This window comes from Arachis stenosperma, chromosome 8 (assembly GCF_014773155.1).
Source record: "Arachis stenosperma cultivar V10309 chromosome 8, arast.V10309.gnm1.PFL2, whole genome shotgun sequence".
Taxonomy (NCBI): Eukaryota; Viridiplantae; Streptophyta; class Magnoliopsida; order Fabales; family Fabaceae; genus Arachis; species Arachis stenosperma.
In genome coordinates this window covers 51,338,315-51,360,517 of record NC_080384.1, presented here as the reverse complement: position 1 = coordinate 51,360,517, position 22,203 = coordinate 51,338,315, and the positions used below count along the sequence as shown (strand labels likewise).

General features: G+C 31.0%; 1 protein-coding gene and 1 non-coding gene across 2 annotated transcripts; both read left to right on the top strand.

The window, feature by feature from the left end:
* Window positions 1-17,334: 17,334 nt before the first annotated feature.
* On the top strand, window positions 17,335-21,185 carry LOC130945106 (putative RING-H2 finger protein ATL21A). Its single transcript, XM_057873783.1, has 3 exons — window positions 17,335-18,032; window positions 19,683-19,925; window positions 20,777-21,185. Exons 1-3 carry the CDS (start codon window positions 17,357-17,359, stop codon window positions 21,001-21,003), a joined length of 1,146 nt encoding a protein of 381 aa, XP_057729766.1. The 5' UTR covers window positions 17,335-17,356; the 3' UTR covers window positions 21,004-21,185.
* Window positions 21,186-22,127: 942 nt separating this feature from the next.
* On the top strand, window positions 22,128-22,199 carry TRNAQ-CUG (transfer RNA glutamine (anticodon CUG)). The gene has a single exon. It is a non-coding gene; the product is annotated as a tRNA-Gln (tRNA).
* Window positions 22,200-22,203: the final 4 nt, after the last annotated feature.

Here is a 22,203-nt window from a genome sequence, read left to right as displayed (position 1 = left end):
GCTCCTAGAGCTTGGTATGAGAGACTTAGCTCTTTTCTTTTGAAAAATGGCTTTCAAAGAGGCATCACTGACACAACTCTATTTATCAAGAACTCTAATGATTCTTTTATTCTAGTCCAAATATATGTTGATGACATTATTTTTGGATCAGCCAATGAATCCCTTTGTTCTAAATTTGGAAAACTCATGACAAGTAAATTTGACATGAGTATGATGGGTGAACTTAATTTTTTCCTTGGGCTGCAAATTAAATAAACTGAAAAAGGTATTTTCATTCATCAAGAAAAGTATGCCAAGGAATTAGTTAAGAAATTTGGTATGGAAAATGCCAAACCTATGGGAACTCCCATGCATCCTAATTCAAAATTAGATAAGGGAGAAACTGAGAAAGATGTTGATGAGACTACGTATAGAGGAATGATTGGTTCTCTTATGTACTTAACTTCCTCTAGACTCGACATTGTGCAAAGTGTTGGATTGTGTTCAAGGTTTCAATCCAAACCAAAAGAGTCACATCTTTCTGCAGTTAAGAGAATCATTAGATATGTTCATGGCACATCCAATTTTGGTCTTTGGTATCCTAAGATTGATGATTTTTCTGTAGTTGGTTATTGTGATGCAGATTTTGCTGGTGATAGAGTTGATAGAAGGAGCACTTCAGGTCTATGTTGCTTCCTTGAAAAGTCCTTAAATGTTTGGTCAAGTAAGAAGCAACCAACAATGGCCTTATCCACTACAGAGGCTGAGTATATAGCTGCTTCTTCTTGTTGTTCTCAGATTTTATGGTTAAAAATACAGTTTGCCGATTACAAATTAAATGCTGAAATATTCCCTTGATTGTGATAATATGAGTGCCATTAATATTTCTAAAAATCCAGTTTTGCACTCTAAGACTAAACATATTGAAGTGAACTTTCACTCAATAAGAGAGCATGTCCAAAAGGGGGATATTTGCATTCAATTTGTTAAATCAGAGGAGCAATTAGCAGATATTTTTACAAAACCATTAGCTGAGGACAGATTCTGCATGCTTAGGACTTGTCTAGGAATTTTGAGTTATGATTCTTTATTTAAAAAATACTGATGTATTTGCTGGAGCTTTTTGTCTCATAAACAGGTATGAGACAATTTTGGGCAGGTGATGAACGTTTCCTTCAAGTCAGCGTGTTCTGGGCTTGTTTCAAGTGAATAATTGATTTGGACCAACCTCAAATCGGATCTGGGTAGTCTTATGTGTTTCATTAAATCCAAATCACCTCAGGGCCCAAATATGAATGATACATTTTTTGTTTAGTTGATATTTTTGTTGGGCTGTGTGCTTTATTTTTTTTAAAGGATTTTCATTTAATATTCTTAATCCAAAAAGATTTTCAGTTTGATTTAATTTTTAGAGTTTTTCAAAATTTAAAATCAATTTCCTGTTTTATTTCTTTAAATCAAATAAAATCCTTCTTTTATGAGGTCAGGTTTTTTCATGTCATTTCAAATTTTTCATGTCATTTCAAAAGGTGATGCAGTTGCATGGTTTTGGAAATCTACTTTTGGGTACGGTTACCAACACTCCCTCTCTTCCCTCCATAACTTCCCCTCAAACTCTTCGGTTTCTTCCCACTCACTTTACTGTTTCTCTTCCCTCAAAAGACTGAAACTAACCAAATGAGGAAGAAAACCATTGCTAAAAGGCCTCCTCGTGAAAAAGTCTACAAGCTTCCCACAAAGCCTTCCACTTGCTCCCAAGACCAAACCTTCACACCTTCACCTTCTCCTCCTACCTCTCCTCCTCGGACTGTTCCCATGGCGCGGACCAAAACCACTCCAAGGTACCCTGCTCCTGCCAAACCGACGCTACCATCTAAGGGAACGCCATCCAAACCAAGTTCCTCGAAACCTAGTTCATCCAAGGGTAAGCGTCCTGCTGTTGAAGAACCTGTTCCTGAGACTACAAAACCTAAGTCAAGGTCCGTTCCTGTGCGCTCACAAAGAGGTAACCCTCATCGCCCTCTCAAATCTGTTAGAGAACCAGACATTGATCCTTTTGCTCACAAATCACATTTCATGACATCTCACTCAGACTATAACCCCCATCGTTTCAAATCTGTCATGAACCATGATTTTTATGAGGGAGTTATTCAGTATCGTACTTTGTGTCCCTCTTTTCTTGCGGATTTACCTGATTTGAAAAAGAAAGGTTTTTCTTTTGTTGAAAATTTGGAATTTTTAGACTGGAATCATCTTTTCAAAATAAAAAAACCTGTATATCCTCAGTTGGTCAAAGAATTTTATGCAAACATGACTTACCATGAAGGAAGTGTGCATTCTTATGTTAAGAGCAGAGACATTATCTTGAATAATGAAACTATCAGTGATTCCTTGAGGTATACTGATGTTGGGCCGTGTGCTTATACATCTGTAAAGTGGGATAAAGGTTTTGGTATCTCTTACCATGATGCTCTGGCTCACATTTGTGAACATGTTTTCTTAATTGATGGCATAACACTCACTCACAAAGCCCTAGGATATGAACGTGCTCAGTTGCACCGTATTGTCAACCACATCTTAATTTCTCAAAGTGGTTCATATCAAAGGGTTTCTTACACGGACACACTTGTTTTGTATGTCCTAATCACTAAAACAGAAATCTCTTTTGCCTATTTGATGGCTAGATACATGTTTGATTCTGTTAGAAGTGTGAAAGATAAAACACTACCTTATGGCATGTTTTTAACTTGCATATTTGAGAATTTTGGTGTTGACCTGTCAAATGAGGATTATGAAAACAGACATTCATAACTAAAAGGGGGTGGTTCAGTGAAACAGCAAGAAGGACCAACTAGATCTGAGAGAGTGGTTCTAGATGATGATGATGAAGAGTTCGTTCCAGATGACTCTCCCCCTCCTTCCACTGAGGGTACTTCCATCTCCACTAGGAAGAAATCTGCTCTGCTGAATGTGGTCAAGGATGTCGCTCAAGAGTTTGTTTCCCAATCAAATCACTTGATTGAAATGAGCAAAGAGCAAAGGAAGCTGGCTAGCAAGCATGAGAACTTCCTGAAGAAATCAAGGGATAGAGTGACTGTGCTCATGACCTTCATTGATAACTTTCAAAATGATGAAGACATTGCAACTGATGTTGAAAAGGAAGCTGCCTCGGAGGGGAATGGTTCTGATGCCTAGGATTTGTCTCATGAAGACTGCTGCTGCTGCTCTCTTTTTGTCTCATGAATTATGTTTCTTTAGCTACTTTTGAAATATTTCATTTTGGATGACTGTAATAACTCTAGATACTATTGCACCTTTGGTAGTTTAGTCAGTACTTTGCACTATGAACTAACTCTTTTTTGCAGGATTCAAAACTTTGTTTTTGTTGTCCATGCTTATTGTCTGCCCTTGATGACACAAGGGGGAGTAATAGTAATAGGATAATAGGTGTCCTAGGAATCTTTTGTCATGTTGCAGCTACTAGTACTTGATTTCACATGCTAAATCCTTTTGCTGATGATATTAGCTTGATGTTGGGCTGATTATGTGATGTTGCTTATTTGATACCCTTTAGCCAAGATAAATGTGTATAGCTCTTTATTGTGCTTTCTTTAAGTATAATATAAAACAGGAACAAAGAGGAAAGCATAAATCTAGGGGGAGCTAATCTTGAAAAGGAAAGGGGGAGCAACATAAAAGCAAATGACAATCAAAGGGAGTTTCTAAATCTTACTCAAATTCATTTCCTTTTGATTATTGCTTAAATCATGTTTGTCATCAAGGGGGAGATTGTTGAGTTAAGAAATTAACTAAATTAATTAGTGATGACAAACATTATTTTTGGGCAAAATAAATAATTAGTGTTGTTTAATTTTAATCACTTATTACTAATTATTTATTGCAGATCTTAATTCAATATTAAGCAGCCCAAATGAATGCAAAACAAATAGCAAGGATGATGGGCTGAAAGCAAAAATCAGAAGCCCAAGAAAAAAAGCAAAAAAAGAAGCCAAAGGAATCAGATGGGCCGAACGGGTTACATGAACCAAACCGATCCAAGCCCAAAGTGAATTTCAATTCCCTCCATCTTGCCTTACCAAAAGCAACGTTACTCTCCTCTCTGATCAAGTCAAATCAAAGCTTCAGAAAAGTAAGAAAGAAAAAGAGAGAAAAAAGCTTATTCCCTAAGCTAGTAACCAAAGAAGCAAGAGAGAGAAAGTTTAAGCTTAAAACACAGAAGCTAAAACAGAAAATCCAAACCAAATCAAGCTTAGGTTAAAGGTAATCCATCTCATCTTGCATGCATCAGATCTTCTTCTCTTCTTCCCAACTCTCTGCTATATCCGAAAATGGCATTCAAGGAAAAGTTGTTCTCTGCCCTATTCTGGTGTACATCTACGGTCACAAGTGATACTTGGAGACCAAGTAGTTTCTCAATGGCTAAGATCAAGTTGACCATGAGAAGATTTCTATGGTTACTGCTTTATGACTTTCGGTCAAGATGAAGAAGTCAGAAGCAAAGTTTCTACTCTAAGGTTTAATGTGAAAAAATGAATCTGTGGGTTTGTGAAACTCAAGGCTCAAGGTGTTGACCTTGGAAGAAGAACCAAGCAACATGCAAGGAGATAAAAGAAGACCTTCTGCTCATTCAGAAGCAAGGAGAGAAAACCAGTGAATAGAGGTTTTGTTATGAGAGAGCTCTTCGAAGAAGTTCAACTAACTAGATAGTGTAACCTAATCAAAGGTGCATTCCGCCAGTATGAAGAACTGAATCAGAGGCTTGCCAATCTGGTTTTTCGCATAGCACAGAGGCTGTTGATGAAATCAATCTCCTTCATGTTTTACAGATTGTAATGTACTTTTCAATGTTTATCTTTCTGTAATTTTTTGAGAGAAAAGGCATTGTGAGAAAGCTCAAGTAAAAGCCATGAGTGGAAAAATGTTGAGTGAAACACTTGAGAGAAAAGCCTAGAGTTATTTTCAGATTTCTTTAGGTATGTTTATGTCTTGTATCTTGTACCTGTGAGGTATTTCTTTCTTAGTTGGGTCAGCACTAAGAGTGAATTGTTAGGTATTAGCATAGCCAATGTCAAGTTAGGTTAGAACTTGAGTGTGAAAGGATTGGGTCGATCCTGTGAAATTGGTGTATATATTACTGTTAACTATAGTAAAATTCTTCCATAGTTGTAGAGGAGATTGGATGTAGGTTGCATAGCACAAGGCAACCGAACCAGGATACATGCTGGTGTTAGCTTTTCTCTTCTCTGCTGAGCTCTGTTTTCTGATATTCATGAGACAAAAATAAATTATCTCATAAATTTCTGCTGCTGAGTTCAAACAGAACCTGAATTGAAAGTTTGTTTTAAAGGGTAGTAACAACAACTTAAAAGGAAGGCATAGATTCAACCCCCTTTCTTTAAGTCTACCACAACCTTCAACATGAGACACTAAATAATTTTTCACCGAAGATAAGTTTCTAAAAGCTGAATGAGCCTATGATCCAAAGAAAAAAAAAATTGAATAAGGCTATGAGCCTATGACAAAGTAAATAATTCCTAAGAGTTTGTCATTTATTTGCCAATTAAAACGCATGTATTTAAAAACAAATGGAACTGACATTATTATTTAGTTATCAATTAAAAGTGACTGTAGTTATTACAATTCATGGTGTGTATAGCTACAATAAATTTATTTGGGTTTAAACTTTAAAGTTTGATGGTTTGTGAAGGGCCATAAGTCAAAAAAGACAGACACAATGATTGATGCATTAAGAGTATAATTAAAGTGATTTCAATTTTTAAAATATTGGGACATTTGGTTATCAAATATTTTAACGTGAGTCTAATTAGTGACTTCATAGCAATTCGACAGATTTGTTTTGGTGTAGTCATGAAAAAATTTAGTGGAAAGAGGTTTATGGTTGTAGTTATAATTAGGGACGATGTTCGGATTTGGATTTAGTGTTTAGGTTTAGCAATTAATTAGTTTGATTTGGGAAAAAATTAGGATTACATTCGGATTATGGTTACACTTGTGGTTAAAATTAAGATTAGGATTAAGTTTATAGTCAGGGTTAGAGTAACGATTATGACCGTGGAGGCGTGGATAGATTTAAGGTTAGGATTGTACTTAAGGTTACAGTTATGATTGGACTTACAAAAAGAGTTGTCATAGAATTAGAGAATAGGAGAAATATGAGATGGCCAAATGGGCTTAGAATTAGGGTATATTCATAAAGAATTTTCAGAGGGTAGGGTTAAGAATGTGGTTAGGATTAGTGGTTTAGTGCCAAGATCAAGTTTAGGGTTACATTCTGATTTAGAAGGTTTAACCGTATTTCAGTAATTCATTATCAATGCTTAAATTTACCTCCTGTTCAGAAGAAAAATAAAAATAAAAATAAAAAATATTAGTTTTTTTAAATATTGACTTTATTAAAAAATGAGTTAATTTAACTTAAGACTTATCAATAATCTGAAAAGTTCTAAAAATTTAGATTTAAAAAATGAGATATATATAATTAATTAACTAAGAATTTTTAAAATAGAGAGAGTATTTAAAATAAAATTTAGTGTATACAATTCCTTAGATAAATATAATATTAGAAAATAAAATAAATTCAAATGAATATAAAATTTTTTGTGGTTCTTAATCTAATAAAATGATGTTTTTGAGTTAATTCTTTGCGAAATGTATGACAGATATTGTACCAAGTCGGTTAAGTAAATATTCATGTTATAAATGTTAGTGAAGTATATACTGTGACTGAAAAATATAGATTAAATATTTGTATGATGGATTTTGTTAGATCATGCGTAAAATGTGTGAGCGTGATTAGAGTTAGTTAAAATATTGTGTCATAAAGTGTGATTGTTTGTGTATATATATATGCACTAGATGAATAACAGGAGTGTGAGAATGTAATTACTAATTAACTGTTTAAACTTTTTTAATTTTTTTTATTAGTTTATAGTTTTATAATGGTTCAACTCTTTTTAAATTAAAAATTAAATTAGTTAATTTTGTTCTGAATTCAATGGGATGTTGTGCAGCGTTATAGAATGTTGGTATATTTTTTATGGATATGAAGTTATTTTTTTTAATTTAAAAATAACAAATTAGAGACTTAGATTTTGGGTGTGGTGAATTTAAATTTTTGGTTAGCATAGATTAGAGGCTTCAATTTGTGTGGGCCGGAGTAAATTTTTTTAAGTTGCAACAAATGAGTAGGATGGTTTTGAAGTTAAAAAAATTTTAAATTATAAAAATCTAAATTAGTGCTAAGAATTTGATTTCACCATGTTGGAAATTTGGGATTTTGATATTTTAAATTTTGTATTTTATTTTAGACAATAAAATATAATTTTTTATTATTTATTTTATAAATGAGACTAAAAAAAATTTAAAAATGAGAAATCACACCTTATTTTTTTATATAAAAATTTAAAATTAAAAAATGGAGGCTCAATTTTATATCCATCCAAAATCGAGTCTTTGATTTGTGATTTCTAAATTAAAAAAAATTAATTCTATTTCTATATATAAGAAATATACCAACACTTTGTAATGCTCCATAATACACAGATTCATTACCAAAAAAATTAGCAAGTTATTCATTAGTTATAAATGTTTACATATTTATCTTTATATAATAAAAAAAATAAATAATAATTAAAAAATTGTATAAATTTTGCATATCAAAATGTCTAAATTTGTCACTGAGAGTTGTATTCTCAAAATGAAAAAGTATAACTAGACAATGATTTCTGTGAACAATGTGAATATTGAGCTAAATAAAGTAAAAATATATTACACTCTTAAATTACTCACTTAAATTTTAATATTAGAATAACCATTCATACACTTAATAAATTGAACATTCATTGTTCATATCGTTTAAAAAAGTCATTAATTACCTAACACTGCTCTCTCAAAATTTTTAATTTATCTAAATTTCATGTAGGTTTCTATTTGAAAAACGACCCTCAAGAGACAGGTATTCTCCTCGGTTGATTGAAGGAAAAAAAAAGAGAAAAAGTTGAAATAAGAAAGAGAGAAAAAGCGCTCATAACTGGCATAATAAATTCTCGAAATTTTATGGAACCTATTTTCACTTCCCCGCTATTGAGAATACGAATCCTGAGTTATATTTACAACAAAAAAATATTATATTTGTAACAAAATTATTATAAAAAAATTAAATTTATTTTATTTTATAATATTTTATAATAAAAGATTATATATTAATGTAAAATAATCACATTTTATAACCCTATATATATTTTGTTACTAAATATTTGACAAATTGTTATATAATAGAGTTTCTTGCATTCAGTGATTTACTCTAACTTGTTCTACTATTTATAGTCTTTGTTATGCTCCTATTTATTTAAGTTATAACCTGTATTCAACAAGCAAATTTTGAAAAATATCTAATATTAGAGATTTTATTCTTTAAAGAGTTAAGCTCATACGACATGTCTCTTTTTTTATAATTTGCTACAACGGATTACTTTACACCTTATTTTTATATAAACTGCTGCATTTTATAATCGTTTATGCATGGTTTAATTCTTTCAAGAAATCACAATACTTGTTGTAGTTTTTATTTTGCACACATTTCAATAGCGAATTACATGCATATTATAATCGGTTACATATAGATTAAAAAAATATAACTATGTAACCTATTTTTTTTTAAAAGAAAGAGCTCAACATAGCAAGTGGAGCATAGAAATATCAAACAGAAAAGTCGCAATTCTAAAGGAGTACCATATAAGAAATACTAATTGATGCCCCCTGTTATCTTTGACATTATCATCAACAACAGAAGGGATCCACACCTATCCACTCCTTATAGCTCATGGAGGACTGGTAGATGATATCGTCAACCCATTTTTCTTCCTTCTGAAAAATTCATAATCGTACAGAAACATACCATCTACCTGTTGCGCTCCTGTTTACTAGTTGATAACTCAGTCCAACTTTGAAAATGCTCCTTTAACGTTTCCGGGCATGACCATTGCCTTCCAACAAAAGACAGCCATGCACACCACACCTGCCAAGAAAATCCACAACCAAGAAACAAGTGGTAACCAGATTCAACACTTTCATTACACAATACACAGACAACATCTTCTTGGTTAACCACTCCCAGCCGCCTCTCCTTCGCATTGACCCTTCCAGTCAAGACAAACCATATGAACAATTCAACTCTAGGTGGGACTAAACCCTTACAAACTGTCCTAGTAAAGCTGTAGCTCGCTATATCCTCCAAAAGCATTTCCACCTACATCACTTGCACAAAGGAGTTAGTAGAAAATACACCCTGTTTATCAAATTTTCACACAACTCTGTCCTCTCCCCTATATACTAGATTAACCAGTCTTAATGTTTCATGCAACTGGTTCACTAAGTCCAACTTCCATTGGAAAGGCTCTCGCTTCCATTGGAAGTTCCATCTCCACTCTAACCCGTCCCATAACCCACAATCCCTTATGACGGATCATCTTTGGTTTGTGTTGGGAATAAGTAGTATGACCACAATCCAATCAATCACGTGTCAAATAATTTGTTATTGTTATTATATTAAAATGTTAATATAATAAGGTCCTTGATTAAATTTAGAGATTTATCATTGTGATAGTGATCATAATATTGAGAAATAAATATTTTATAATTTAATCTAAATTGTTCTTGGTCATAGGATTATTAAAAAGGACATTAATAATCCGGAAAGATCAATATATATATATATATATAATGGTCTTCATTGGACGAAGATTAATAGATCTCATTTATTAAATTATATATATAGATGGTGCATATAGAGATATGACCATTGAACTGACTCACTTTGAGAATTCCTAATGGTTATAATTACCGTATATTTGTCAATATGATATTCTCAAGATGAACATAGTAATAGAGTTTCCTTTGACCTGCGACTGTCATAGTAACTAACAATGTATTTATTATACTTTGATTCCGGACACCTAATACCCTAGGGTGCTAGTTGAATGGATATTGGGTATGATTTAAATACTTGTAGAATTAATGATTAGTCAATAAGAAATCCGTCAACTCTCGGTAAAGAGTTTGAGCTCTGATTATAATGACTGAGATAAATAAAACCTTGGCCAAGGGGATTGAATGAATGAAGAAATGAGTTTCTTAGGTCATTTACAGTTCATTATAATAATGGTAACAAGTTAGAGTTTGACAATTAAACCATAATCTAAAGGTCAACTGAGAGCTAGAAAGATGGAAGGAATTATACTTTGTTCTTCTAAGGTTCTTAGTAAAAATATATTACTTCATACTATCGGGGTCGTTGAGGAGTGTTGCTAGACGCCAACCTTAATTAGTAGATTTAGTATGACTAATTTACTACCCGCTTAGTTTTGAACCTATGGGGTCACACACTAACGAGTGTTCTAATCTTTGCTATAGAATTATTTAATTATTATTTTGATTTGATCAAATAAATAATTATATTAATTCAAATGGAATATTATTATATTCTTTGCTAGCACCAAGAATATAATAATAATATGATAATTGAGAATATTAAATGAGATTTGAGAATAATTAGTTATTTTATTTCTGAATTTGAATTATAATTTTAGATGAGATCCAAATCGATTATGTTTTAAATTGTTATGATATGATTCATAAAAATTGAAGGATTCAAATTTGGAATATCAAGATATGATTTAAATTTGAATTGAGAATCAAATTTAAAATCAGTAACAAATCTCATACTATATATATGTATGCCAAGAATAGAGGAAAGTGACGGAGAGAGAATAACAAGAGTTTTATTCCTTTACCTCTACACAGATAAGTGTATATGAGCTTAATTCTTGGAGAATAATTTTATGGCGTGCAAAGAGTTGCAAGAAGTTTCTCAATTTAAATCAGATGTCTATTGGTCAAGGAGTTGACAGCAAAGGTTAGTCTCGGTGTGGATACGCATAGCGCCTTCGTACCATCGAAGGAGAAAGTGATTTTTACTAAAACGTCTAAAGGTATCTAGATCTGATCTATTATATATAATATTATTGGAATAAAGTTTAAGCACAAAATAGATTTTTAAGAATTACTTTCTTTTCTTCCGCTGCGTGTTATGAACACATGGTAATCCTTCAGTGGTATCAGAGCTTTGGCTTTTTTTGTGTTTAAATTTTTATTCCTATTTTCTTAAAGTTTGTGAATTAATAGGATTAATTCAAATTATTTTTAAACATGTGATGTATTTATTTCCATTGAGATGATTTTTAATAAATTAATAGTTAATTTATTTTAATTATTTAATTGTGATTAAATTATTATTCTTTTAATATAAAAGTTATATTTATAATCAAATATTTTGTTTGATTTTATTTATATATTAAATTTTATTGTGATTTTGATCACAATAAAAGGAATAAGATGCAAAATATCTTTTGTTTGTTTCTTATATATATATAAGTGTATATATTAAGGTCAAATTTGATTTGATAATTTTTTAAGGCTAAACATTAGTTTATGAAAAATCAAATTTTGATTTGATTTATGTGTTTTGAACACTATAATTTTAGAAATTAATTTTTCTAATGTTCTTGATTATAAAGAGTGGCCTGACAACCAGGAGTTTTATTTTCAAGATAATAATCAGTGTATATATTTGATGTATTAAGGATTTAATTTTATATTTTTACCTAGACAATCTGGGAATATAAAATTTAATCCATGAATACTGGTAGAAATTCTCTACCAATGGAGATAAATCCTAAAAGTTAGGAGTTTGCCAAAAATAAATTTATCTCTTGTTTACAAGGAACAACCTGACAACCAGGAGACTTGTACTCACGGATAGAATTTATTTATGCATATGATGATGTACAAGGATAATTAATTTTATACTTGAATCTAGACAACCTCGGGGTATAAAATATAATTCAGTTAAATAATTATCTGACAACCAGATAATTATTTGGGATTATAATTGTATGGGATACAATTTAATCATGTTTATTTAGAATATGTATGAGTAACAACTTGACAACCAAGGTACTCATTCACAATTCTAAATAATTTTGCCAGAAATATAAATTTCTTGATTTACTTTCATATTTTAAATTTTTAAATATGTCTATTTTTCGTATGGCATACTTGAAAGTAATAAATTGGCTATACATTGAGAATTGTTCTTATGTATAAAAGGATTATCATGGACATGATAATTCTATTGAAATAATATTGTCCAATAAAATTAGTGATGGAATAGTAAGTACTTGTGAAGTATCTAAAATATTATTTTACTATAATATTAGTTGTTTTGACAACCATGAATTCTAATTTCAAAAGCATATACCTACTATTTATTACTGAACATCTTGAGAAGATGTATGGTACCCAAAGTAAGATAGTATGACTATCAAATATTTTATTTAAACTAGTGAGAGTATTGGGCAAAATATTTTGAATTAAACAACTTTAGAAGTTGGAATGCCATTAGACAAATAGCTTTAGCGAGAATTATTTTTTGCAACCATTTTTTGAGATTTATTTTGTTACAAACAAAATTTTTCTTAATATGATTAAGGTTTGTGATATTTTTAGAAAAATTCAACATGAGTATTGAAGATGCGAATCAAAATTACTCTTAAGGGTTGCTTTGACCAATAATAAAAATATTGAGTATTTTTATTATAAGAGTTTTAAAGTAAAATCTCTAATATCTAATTGATATTCTATTAAATAGAGAATGAGATTCTCTCTATACATAAATACTAGTTCTCTATGTACTCCATCATGTTTAAGGAACATGAAATTTGATTTAGTTGAATATCACTATTTGTTAAATATTTAGACTACATTTTAGAAATGTGGCTAAATTAACAAATTTCTCACTAAATCAATTTTTTACCCATATGAGATATGAAAAAGGCTTAAGCTGAAACTCAAGAACATTAGAGTTTGGAGATGTCTTATATGTGTTAAGAGATTGTACAACAATAGAATTGATATTAGTTCCAATAAATGAGATTTATTGGTTACCCTACATAAATAATGAGATTATTTTTATCACTCTTCTTATGACAAAGTGTCTGTGATAAGATGTTAAACTCTTTTTTAGAAAAGGAATTCCATCTTAAAGAAAGAGTGGGGGTACAATTACTTTTATTAGAATTGTATACCACTCAATAGAGGATATACTTTCTCCTGAAAGTATAAAAGGTTTGATCGTCAAACTAACTTTTCGAAAAAGTAGCCTATTTGTATAATGATACAATTCTATAAAGATAGATCTAATGGTTACTTAAAATTTTTTATAATCATGTTCAATAAGGATTGTCCTTAAAATAAAATTATGCACTATTGTAGTGAGAGATTTCATGTTTTGATAAAACGTGATATTTATTATATATGCACTAAATGTATTTTACAAAAGGTCAAGCATACATGTTCAAGAGCAAATGTGTTTAAGGTCAAAAGAGTTTTGATAAACACAAATGTGCATTGAAAAATTATACACATGATTGATTGGCTCTAGTGCAAGTGGGAGATTATTGTGATAATAGTATGCCCAAGATCCAATCTATCATGATTGGCTCTCGTACAAGTGGGAGATTGTTGGAAATAAGTAGTATGACCACAATCCAATCAATCACGTGTCAAATAATTTGTTATTGTTATTATATTAAAATGTTAATATAATAAGGTCCTTGATTAAATTTAGAGATTTATCATTGTGATAGTGATCATAATATTGAGAGATAAATATTTTATAATTTAACCTAAATTGTTCTTGGTCATAGGATTATTAAAAAGGACATTAATAATCCGGAAAGATCAATATATATATAATGGTCTTCATTGGATGAAGATTAATAGATCTCATTTATTAAATTATATATATATATGGTGCATATAGAGATATGACCATTGAACTGACTTTGAGAATTCCTAATGGTTATAATTACCGTATATTTGTCAATATGATATTCTCAAGATGAACATAGTAATAGAGTTTTCTTTGACCTGCGACTGTCATAGTAATTAACAATGTATTTATTATACTTTGATTCCAGACACCTAATACCCTAGGGTGCTAGTTGAATGGATATTGGGTATGATTTAAATACTTGTAGAATTAATGATTAGTCAATAAGAAATCCGTCAACTCTCGGTAAAGAGTTTGAGCTCTGATTATAATGACTGAGATGAATAAAACCTTGGCCAAGGGGATTGAATGAATGAAGAAATGAGTTTCTTAGGTCATTTACAGTTCATTATAATAATGGTAACAAGTTAGAGTTTGACAATTAAACCATAATCTAAAGGTCAACTGAGAACTAGAAAGATGGAAGGAATTATACTTTGTTCTTCTAAGGTTCTTTGTAAAAATATATTACTTCATACTATCGGGGTCGTTGAGGAGTGTTGCTAGACGCCAACCTTAATTAGTAGATTTAGTATGATTAATTTACTACCCGCTTAGTTTTGAACCTATGGAGTCACACACTAACGAGTGTTCTAATCTTTGCTATAGAATTATTTAATTATTATTTTGATTTGATCAAATAAATAATTATATTAATTCAAATGGAATATTATTATATTCTTTGCTAGCACCAAGAATATAATAATAATATGATAATTGAGAATATTAAATGAGATTTGAGAATAATTAGTTATTTTATTTCTGAATTTGAATTATAATTTTGGATGAGATCCAAATCGATTATGTTTTAAATTGTTATGATATGATTCATAAAAATTGAAGGATTCAAATTTGGAATTTCAAGATATGATTTAAATTTGAATTGATAATCAAATTTAAAATCAGTAACAAATCTCATACTATATATATGTATGCCAAGAATAGAGGAAAGTGACGGAGAGAGAATAACAAGAGTTTTATTCCTTTACCTCTACACAGATAAGTGTATATGAGCTTAATTCTTGGAGAATAATTTTATGGCGTGCAAAGAGTTGTAAGAGGTTTCTCAATTTATATCAGATGTCCATTGGTCAAGGAGTTGACAGCAAAGGTTGGTCTCGGTATGGATACGCATAGCGCCTTCGTACCATTAAAGGAGAAAGTGATTTTTACTAAAGCGTCTAAAGGTATCTAGATCTGATCTATTATATATAATATTATTGGAATAAAGTTTAAGCACAAAATAGATCTTTAAGGATTACTTTCTTTTCTTCCGCTGCGTGTTATGAACACATGGTAATCCTTCAGTTTGAAATTGAGAAGAGTCTTGGAAAATGATCTTTCAGGATCCCACCACGCAACCATACATCTTCCCAGAACCGAGTTCCTCTCTCATCGCCAATCTCCATAGACAGTCCATTGATCATCTTCTGTTTTAGTGTTGATCCTTGAACTGTAGTTGACAGATATCCTTCCATGGCCCCCGGGTAGGTAACACCTGGAATGACAACATCACATTGGGGTTGAGGTTGTTACAAGAGCATACCACCTTCTTCTATAAGGGGCAATCCTCCTTCGAAAACCGCTACCACCACTTAAAGAGAAGGGCTGTGTTACGCACCATGGCATCCCCGACACCTAGCCCCCTAGCTTTTGGGGGGCCTGCACCACCTTCCACCTAACCATTGCCATACCAAACCTACCATCTTCCTTACTCCATAGGAACCTTCTCTGTAGGGAAATCAGTTTCTCTACAACAACTTTTGACATTTTATACAAACTCAAATAATAAATTGGTAGGCTATTCAAAACAGATTTAATAAGCACCAGCTTGCCGGCTTTATTTAGAATATTGGCCTTCCAAGTTCCAAATGCTCAGCTTCTGCTCCACTTTTTCTATAACGAGCTTCCAAGTCTTCACCAACCTCAGGTTCGCTCCTAGTTGGATCCCCAAATATTTTACCGGAAGGGAGGCCACCTTCCAGCCCAGCACTCTAGACATACGGTGTATCCACTGAACATCACAATTAACAAGAATCAGGCTAGACTTATTAAAATTAATAGTCAGCCCTGACATGAGCTCAAAGCAACGCAGGATTTTTCTGTAATTTTTTATGGTTTCTTCCTCCGGAAGACAGAACAGGATAGTATCATCCGCAAACTAAAGATGTGACAGCTCAACGTGATCTCTACCTACCAATAACGGTGAGATTCGCCCATTTCTCACCGCCTCCCTAAACATCCTATGCAGAACGTCAGCAACAAGAACAAATAGAAATGAAGACAATGGATTCCCATGTCGCAAACCTCTTCCCATGCCACAAACCTTTTTTAAAAAGTTGCAATTGCATAAATTTTAAATCAATTTGATTTATTTATGTAATTTGTTCTCAAAAAAATTAACTCTATCTATATATAAAAAGTACACCAATATTTCACTCACAATGCTGCATAACACGCCGAATTGAATCCATTTCGAAAAAAATTGGCGAGAAGTTATCCTTCTGACGGTATATGCTCACAATTTGAGCAAACTCGGCCATCTTCGTACAAGGCGCCATCGGACCGAAAAAATTATGGTCCGGATAAACAATTTCAAAAAAGACCTCACACTATTATTATATTCTTTTCGAGCTGCGTCATTAGAATCATCGTTACACTTACCATGTTCAAATCATCTTTCTTAATGCGATATTAAATCATAACTATGAGACAAGACAGCTACTGTTAACTCCCACTTCTACATATGCCGCCATCGCACACAGTGAGAATTCACAGAAATTCATGTAGAAATTTGGGAGATGATTATCCTCAATGGATTGGTACTGGGGACTGAATCTAGAAGATACAGCAAGTTCGTTATCAAATTCTCCATTGGGAGTTGACATTGATTAGCAATGAGGTTCTTCAGATCCCGGACTCTTGTATTTTGAGTTATTAGAATATCATCTGATTTCCGTTTGGGACAACTACTATCCAAGAGCGGAGTTAGATGAAATATTAGAGGGGACTAAAAATATTTACATAATAAAATAAAATTAAAATAAATACATATAATTTACATGTAAAAAATTAAAATTAGGGGGACGATTGCCCCCTTTCTTTATAGGTAGCTCCGCCCCTGCCACTCTCAAAGGCCGGGTAGCCGCCATTTCAATTGCTCCACTTTGCTCTAAACAAGAAAATCAAGAGATGTTGAAAGGTATCATGTGAAGGATTTGAATTAGTAATTCCAAGTAATTTACTAACTTAGGTTGACATTGAATTAGTAATTCTTCACATAGCTGCCTTAAGCCATACTCCTACCTTCTATATATCTCTGTCACTATTAATACCAATATAAAATATAATTTGACTTTCAAGTTTGTTATATAAAATTCAATTGAGTTGTGACTTATAGAGTCCTTTTCCTATTCCCTAATTTGTTCACCTTAAGTTAGAGAGCAAATGGGAATCCTAATCAAGAAAATCCTTTCTCTTTTCTTCATCTACCCTCTAATATTAGCTTCTGACTGCGAATTTTCTTGGTGTGAAAGCATGCTCATTCGTTTCCCCTTTCAACTACAAAGCAACCAGCTTCAACGTCCTTATTGTGGTTACCCTGGTTTCAAATTAATCTGCACCAATGACGCCAAAACAGTTCTAGATCTTCCATTCTCTGGAGAATTCTATGTACGCAACATAAACTATCTAACACAGCAGATACAAATCTATGACCCTGATCAGTGCCTTCCAAAACGTCTTCTAAGCCTCAATCTTTCGGGTACCCCCTTCATTGCCATGTTGAGTCGCAACTACACTTTCTTAAGCTGCAATTCTCGCAACGCAGCGCCGCGGTCCGTTCCCATTGATTGCCTGAGCAATTCAACATATTTTGTATCTGTTGTGCCTTCAGGGGACTTGGCCAATAATTCATTGCCAGTTTCATGCAAAGTTATTGGAAGGCTTTCAGTTCCATTTTCAAGCACAACGTTTGTGAGGAATCTTGGTGATGATCTCATCCAAGATCTTCAATTAACATGGAATAAACCTGATTGCAGAGTATGTGAATCACAAGGAAAATTGTGTCAATTTGAGAACAATACCAGTGATAGAATTCGTTGCTCCGATGATTACAATACAGGTAAAGATTTTCTGTTCTTCATTCTTCATCCTCAGTAAAGTATTTCTTTGTCCTGAACTAGGTAGGAATCACATAACATATTCATAGGACTGACACACAGGGGAATTATTTTTACAATTATTTTTATATTTAATTAACTTAACTCCTAATAGAAAGAGAAGAAATACCAACGAATTATGACTCAAATAGCATAATTTTCTCATACTTATCTATATGTAGCGAATTTCAGTCTCATTTCTAATTTTAAAAAGAAAAAAAAAATAATCATAATATTCATTTAAAAAAATAACAACCGTTTTTAAAAAGTGCGCTCCAGATGAAAGTTATATAAAAAGAGAGCATAAAATTTTTTTTGACTATTTTTGATGATACAAAAAATATTTTATTTTAGAAATTAAACTTGTTAATAATATTATTTGATTTCATAAAATATATATATAAACTTATATTTTTACTATATAATTCTCCTTCCAAAAATTTAGGTCAATAGTTTACCATCACTAACGATAACAATGGAACTTTTCTTTTTTGTTGGTTTGTTTATAATGGTTGACTTTATGATTTGATTTGCATGTTGGCATTAAATTAATGAAAAATTATGCTAGATTGCTAGGGACAGTGACATCCGTACATATTCAAATAAAAAAGTCAAACCATCGCTGTTAATGAATATGTTGATTTGTTTTCTCAATCAAATTCATCCGTATACATACACAGTACTACTATATTACTAAATTTTTAATAGCAAAGTAACAAAGTCAGATTAGTAATTTAAACATTAAACCCACCAGCCTATCGCTTACGTGTGTTTTATTATTATTATTTTGGTTGCAAGTTACTAAGCATACAATAATAAACTTGCCTGTATCTATCAACTACGTTACTTCGTTCTTATGATAAGATTTTAGGTGAAAATTCAGGTGCATTCGACTTTATGTGAAGTTAATAGTTGAGAATTATTAGATGAAATTTTAGTCAAATCAGTCAAATTATCTAATGATTCTCAGTTATTAACTTCACATAAAGTTGACTACAACTGAGTTTCCACCAAAATTTTACAATAACCAAATTCTATTGGTGATATCATAATTAGGAAAGGCTATCACATTGCTTTCTAAAATTATATACAATCATATATATAAGAATCATATATATAAGAGTAACTCAACCTATGACAGAAAGAGAATGCATTACTATACTCAGATATTTATTCATTTCATTTTAAAAAATAGGAATATACAATAAAAAGAATAATTTCATTTGAATACACTGTCAATATAAAAATTTTTTTACATGATCAGTTAATTATGTACTATCACATTAATAAAAGTAACTAATAATTATTAAATTTATTACTTTAATAATTATCTAAATGTATGAAATAGATTAGATGATTGACCGAAAATTTTTACTTGTCCGTGCATTAAGAAATAATTCCAATAAAAATATAACAATACTTAGTACTTTATTAAATATAACTGCTAATCATTATCTAAACTAACAGCTAATTTTTAAATAGATTTTGATAGGATAATCATTACTGTATCTATCTAAACTTTAGTTGATAGTGTAAAAAAAAATCATTTATATTACAATATTACATTTATAGTTCCTCATGTATTATGTTTATTTGGTTTGAATCTTTATTAGGTGGTACATCAAGGGGACTTTTAGCCTTCAGAATAATCACATTATGCATAATTGGACCAGCTTGTATCTTTGCTGTTGTGTTTGCATGCTGTGTGTGCTACAGAGACAGAGTTTCCAATGCTAATGCTGCAAGGAGAGCACTACAATTAGCAGCAATAACACCACATCCTCCTGAACCTCCCATTACCACTACTTTGGGTTTGGATGAAACTACAATTGACTCTTATGAGAAGCTTGTGCTGGGTGAGAATCTATATAATAATGCATATATAAATATTTCAATTTTGCTCAGTATTGATCATATGTTACTAGCTACTATGTTACAATTACATTAGACATTTTTTAAGATTGTATATTTGAAAATTAGGTTTAATTAATTTATCAGCCCCTAATCTCTATAGTTTCACCAAATTTTCAATTAGGATCTTATATTTTTTTTTCTTTTTCAATTGGGTCTATATATCATATTAGATTTTGTAATTAAATTCCTACTATGACAAAAATTTTAATAAAATATTTTGTTAAACAAAACGGAATATTGTTCGTTTTGTTTAACAAAATATTTTATTAATTCTAGCATATAAGGATCCAATTAAAAAGAAAAAAATATAAAAACCTAACTGAAAATTTGATAAAATTATAACCACTGACAAAGTAATTAAACTTGAAAAATATTATACTCAATACAAAATATGTATATAACATCTTATGAACTTGAAAATAACATTATAAAAGGGAAAGTGATAATATTTGCTTTCTTGTTATTATATCTATTATTTAGAACAATTCATTATATATAACATATCATAATTATTAATTAAGACAATACTATAAAAGCTTGATTAAGAACATTATAAATATTCAATATCATGCTAGATAATAAAATTTTGTTTTTATATATTGTCAATGTAGGAGAGTTTTATACAAACAATCAATCATATACTACCACCTCAGTAAATATAACTAATTTTCAATGTAAAAAATTATCTTAAATACATGAATCTAACTAGATGATTGTATAATAATATTGCAATATTGGTATTTATATTTTTTATTTAATAAAATAATGATATTTGTATTATTATGGAACATAGGCGAGAGTAAGAGGGTGCCAGGACCGAATAATGGAACATGTTGGATATGCTTGGCAGAGTACAACTCCAAAGAGACCATTAGATGCATCCCTGAATGCAAACATTGCTTCCATTCAGATTGCATTGATGAGTGGCTTAGAATGAATTCAACATGCCCAGTTTGCAGGAACACTCCGACTCCATCTCCTTCTCCCCTTCATGATATCATGTCTAGTAGTGCACCTTGATTGCTCAATCATTAAAAAGCTGTATCTATGCGTGTAGATATCATTGCAAGATTCACATTTTATTTGTTATCTAATAACTAATAAGATGTGGATGGTGGCAACTTGTAGGGAATGTGAATATAGGCAACTAAAGGATGAAAAAAAAAAGTGCTTAATATAACTACCCATTTTTTGAAAAACTACCCTTCATGGCATTAGATATTATTCTTGTCAAATATATATTTCACGTGAAGTTGATATCTAAGAGCTGTTAGATGAAAATTTAGTCAAATCATTTAACGGCTTTCAGATATTAACTTCACATGAAGTTGGCTGCACCTGAGTTTTTACCTATATGTATACACTTTAATTTTGTGTACAAAAATAACATGGCGCTAAATCATTTAAAGATAAAAAACATATTTTTTTGTTTACATCAAATAACAAGTTTAACATTTATAAAGCGAAAAAAAGGACAATAATGAAGTACTATATATAGTCATATCGAGTTGGTTTTTGTTACCATGATATATATAATATGAATCCCTCTACAGAACTAATGGGATATTTGTACAATGTGTATAATAGACTATTTATTTGGCATAATATGAGTTAAAAAATGAACATCCAAGGTAAAATACCACTAATTTCTCAAACACAATACACTTATACTATTCAGAATAACCATCCAGATACCAGGGATAATAAACATCTGATATCTTATTGAATCTAACATCCTTATATCCCCATTGTACACATTGTACAGATACTCTATTGACTCCCTATACTTCTTCATATAATATATGTTGTTTCAAAGGTTATAGTTTCATTAATCATCCATGTTTCTTTGACAATTAAGTATCGCATCAAGCAATCCCGTTCCCAAATGCAACAAGATAAATAATTATAAAAATAAAATCATAAGCATAAATTTATACTAGTAATTAGTTGAATAAATACCAATACAATATCTAACCATTATTTCACTTGATAATCTAATTTTTAACTAAAATAAAATAATAATTCAGTTTCTATCACAAAAAAATATGAGAAGAACTAATTTATTTGTGGTTGTGGGTTCGAAATTGAATTGTTAATTTTTAGTATACTTAAATTAAATAATATCTCAACTTAAAGTCATCTAAGGTCCCATGGTCTAGTGGTCAGGACATTGGACTCTGAATCCAGTAACCCGAGTTCAAATCTCGGTGGGACCTTTGT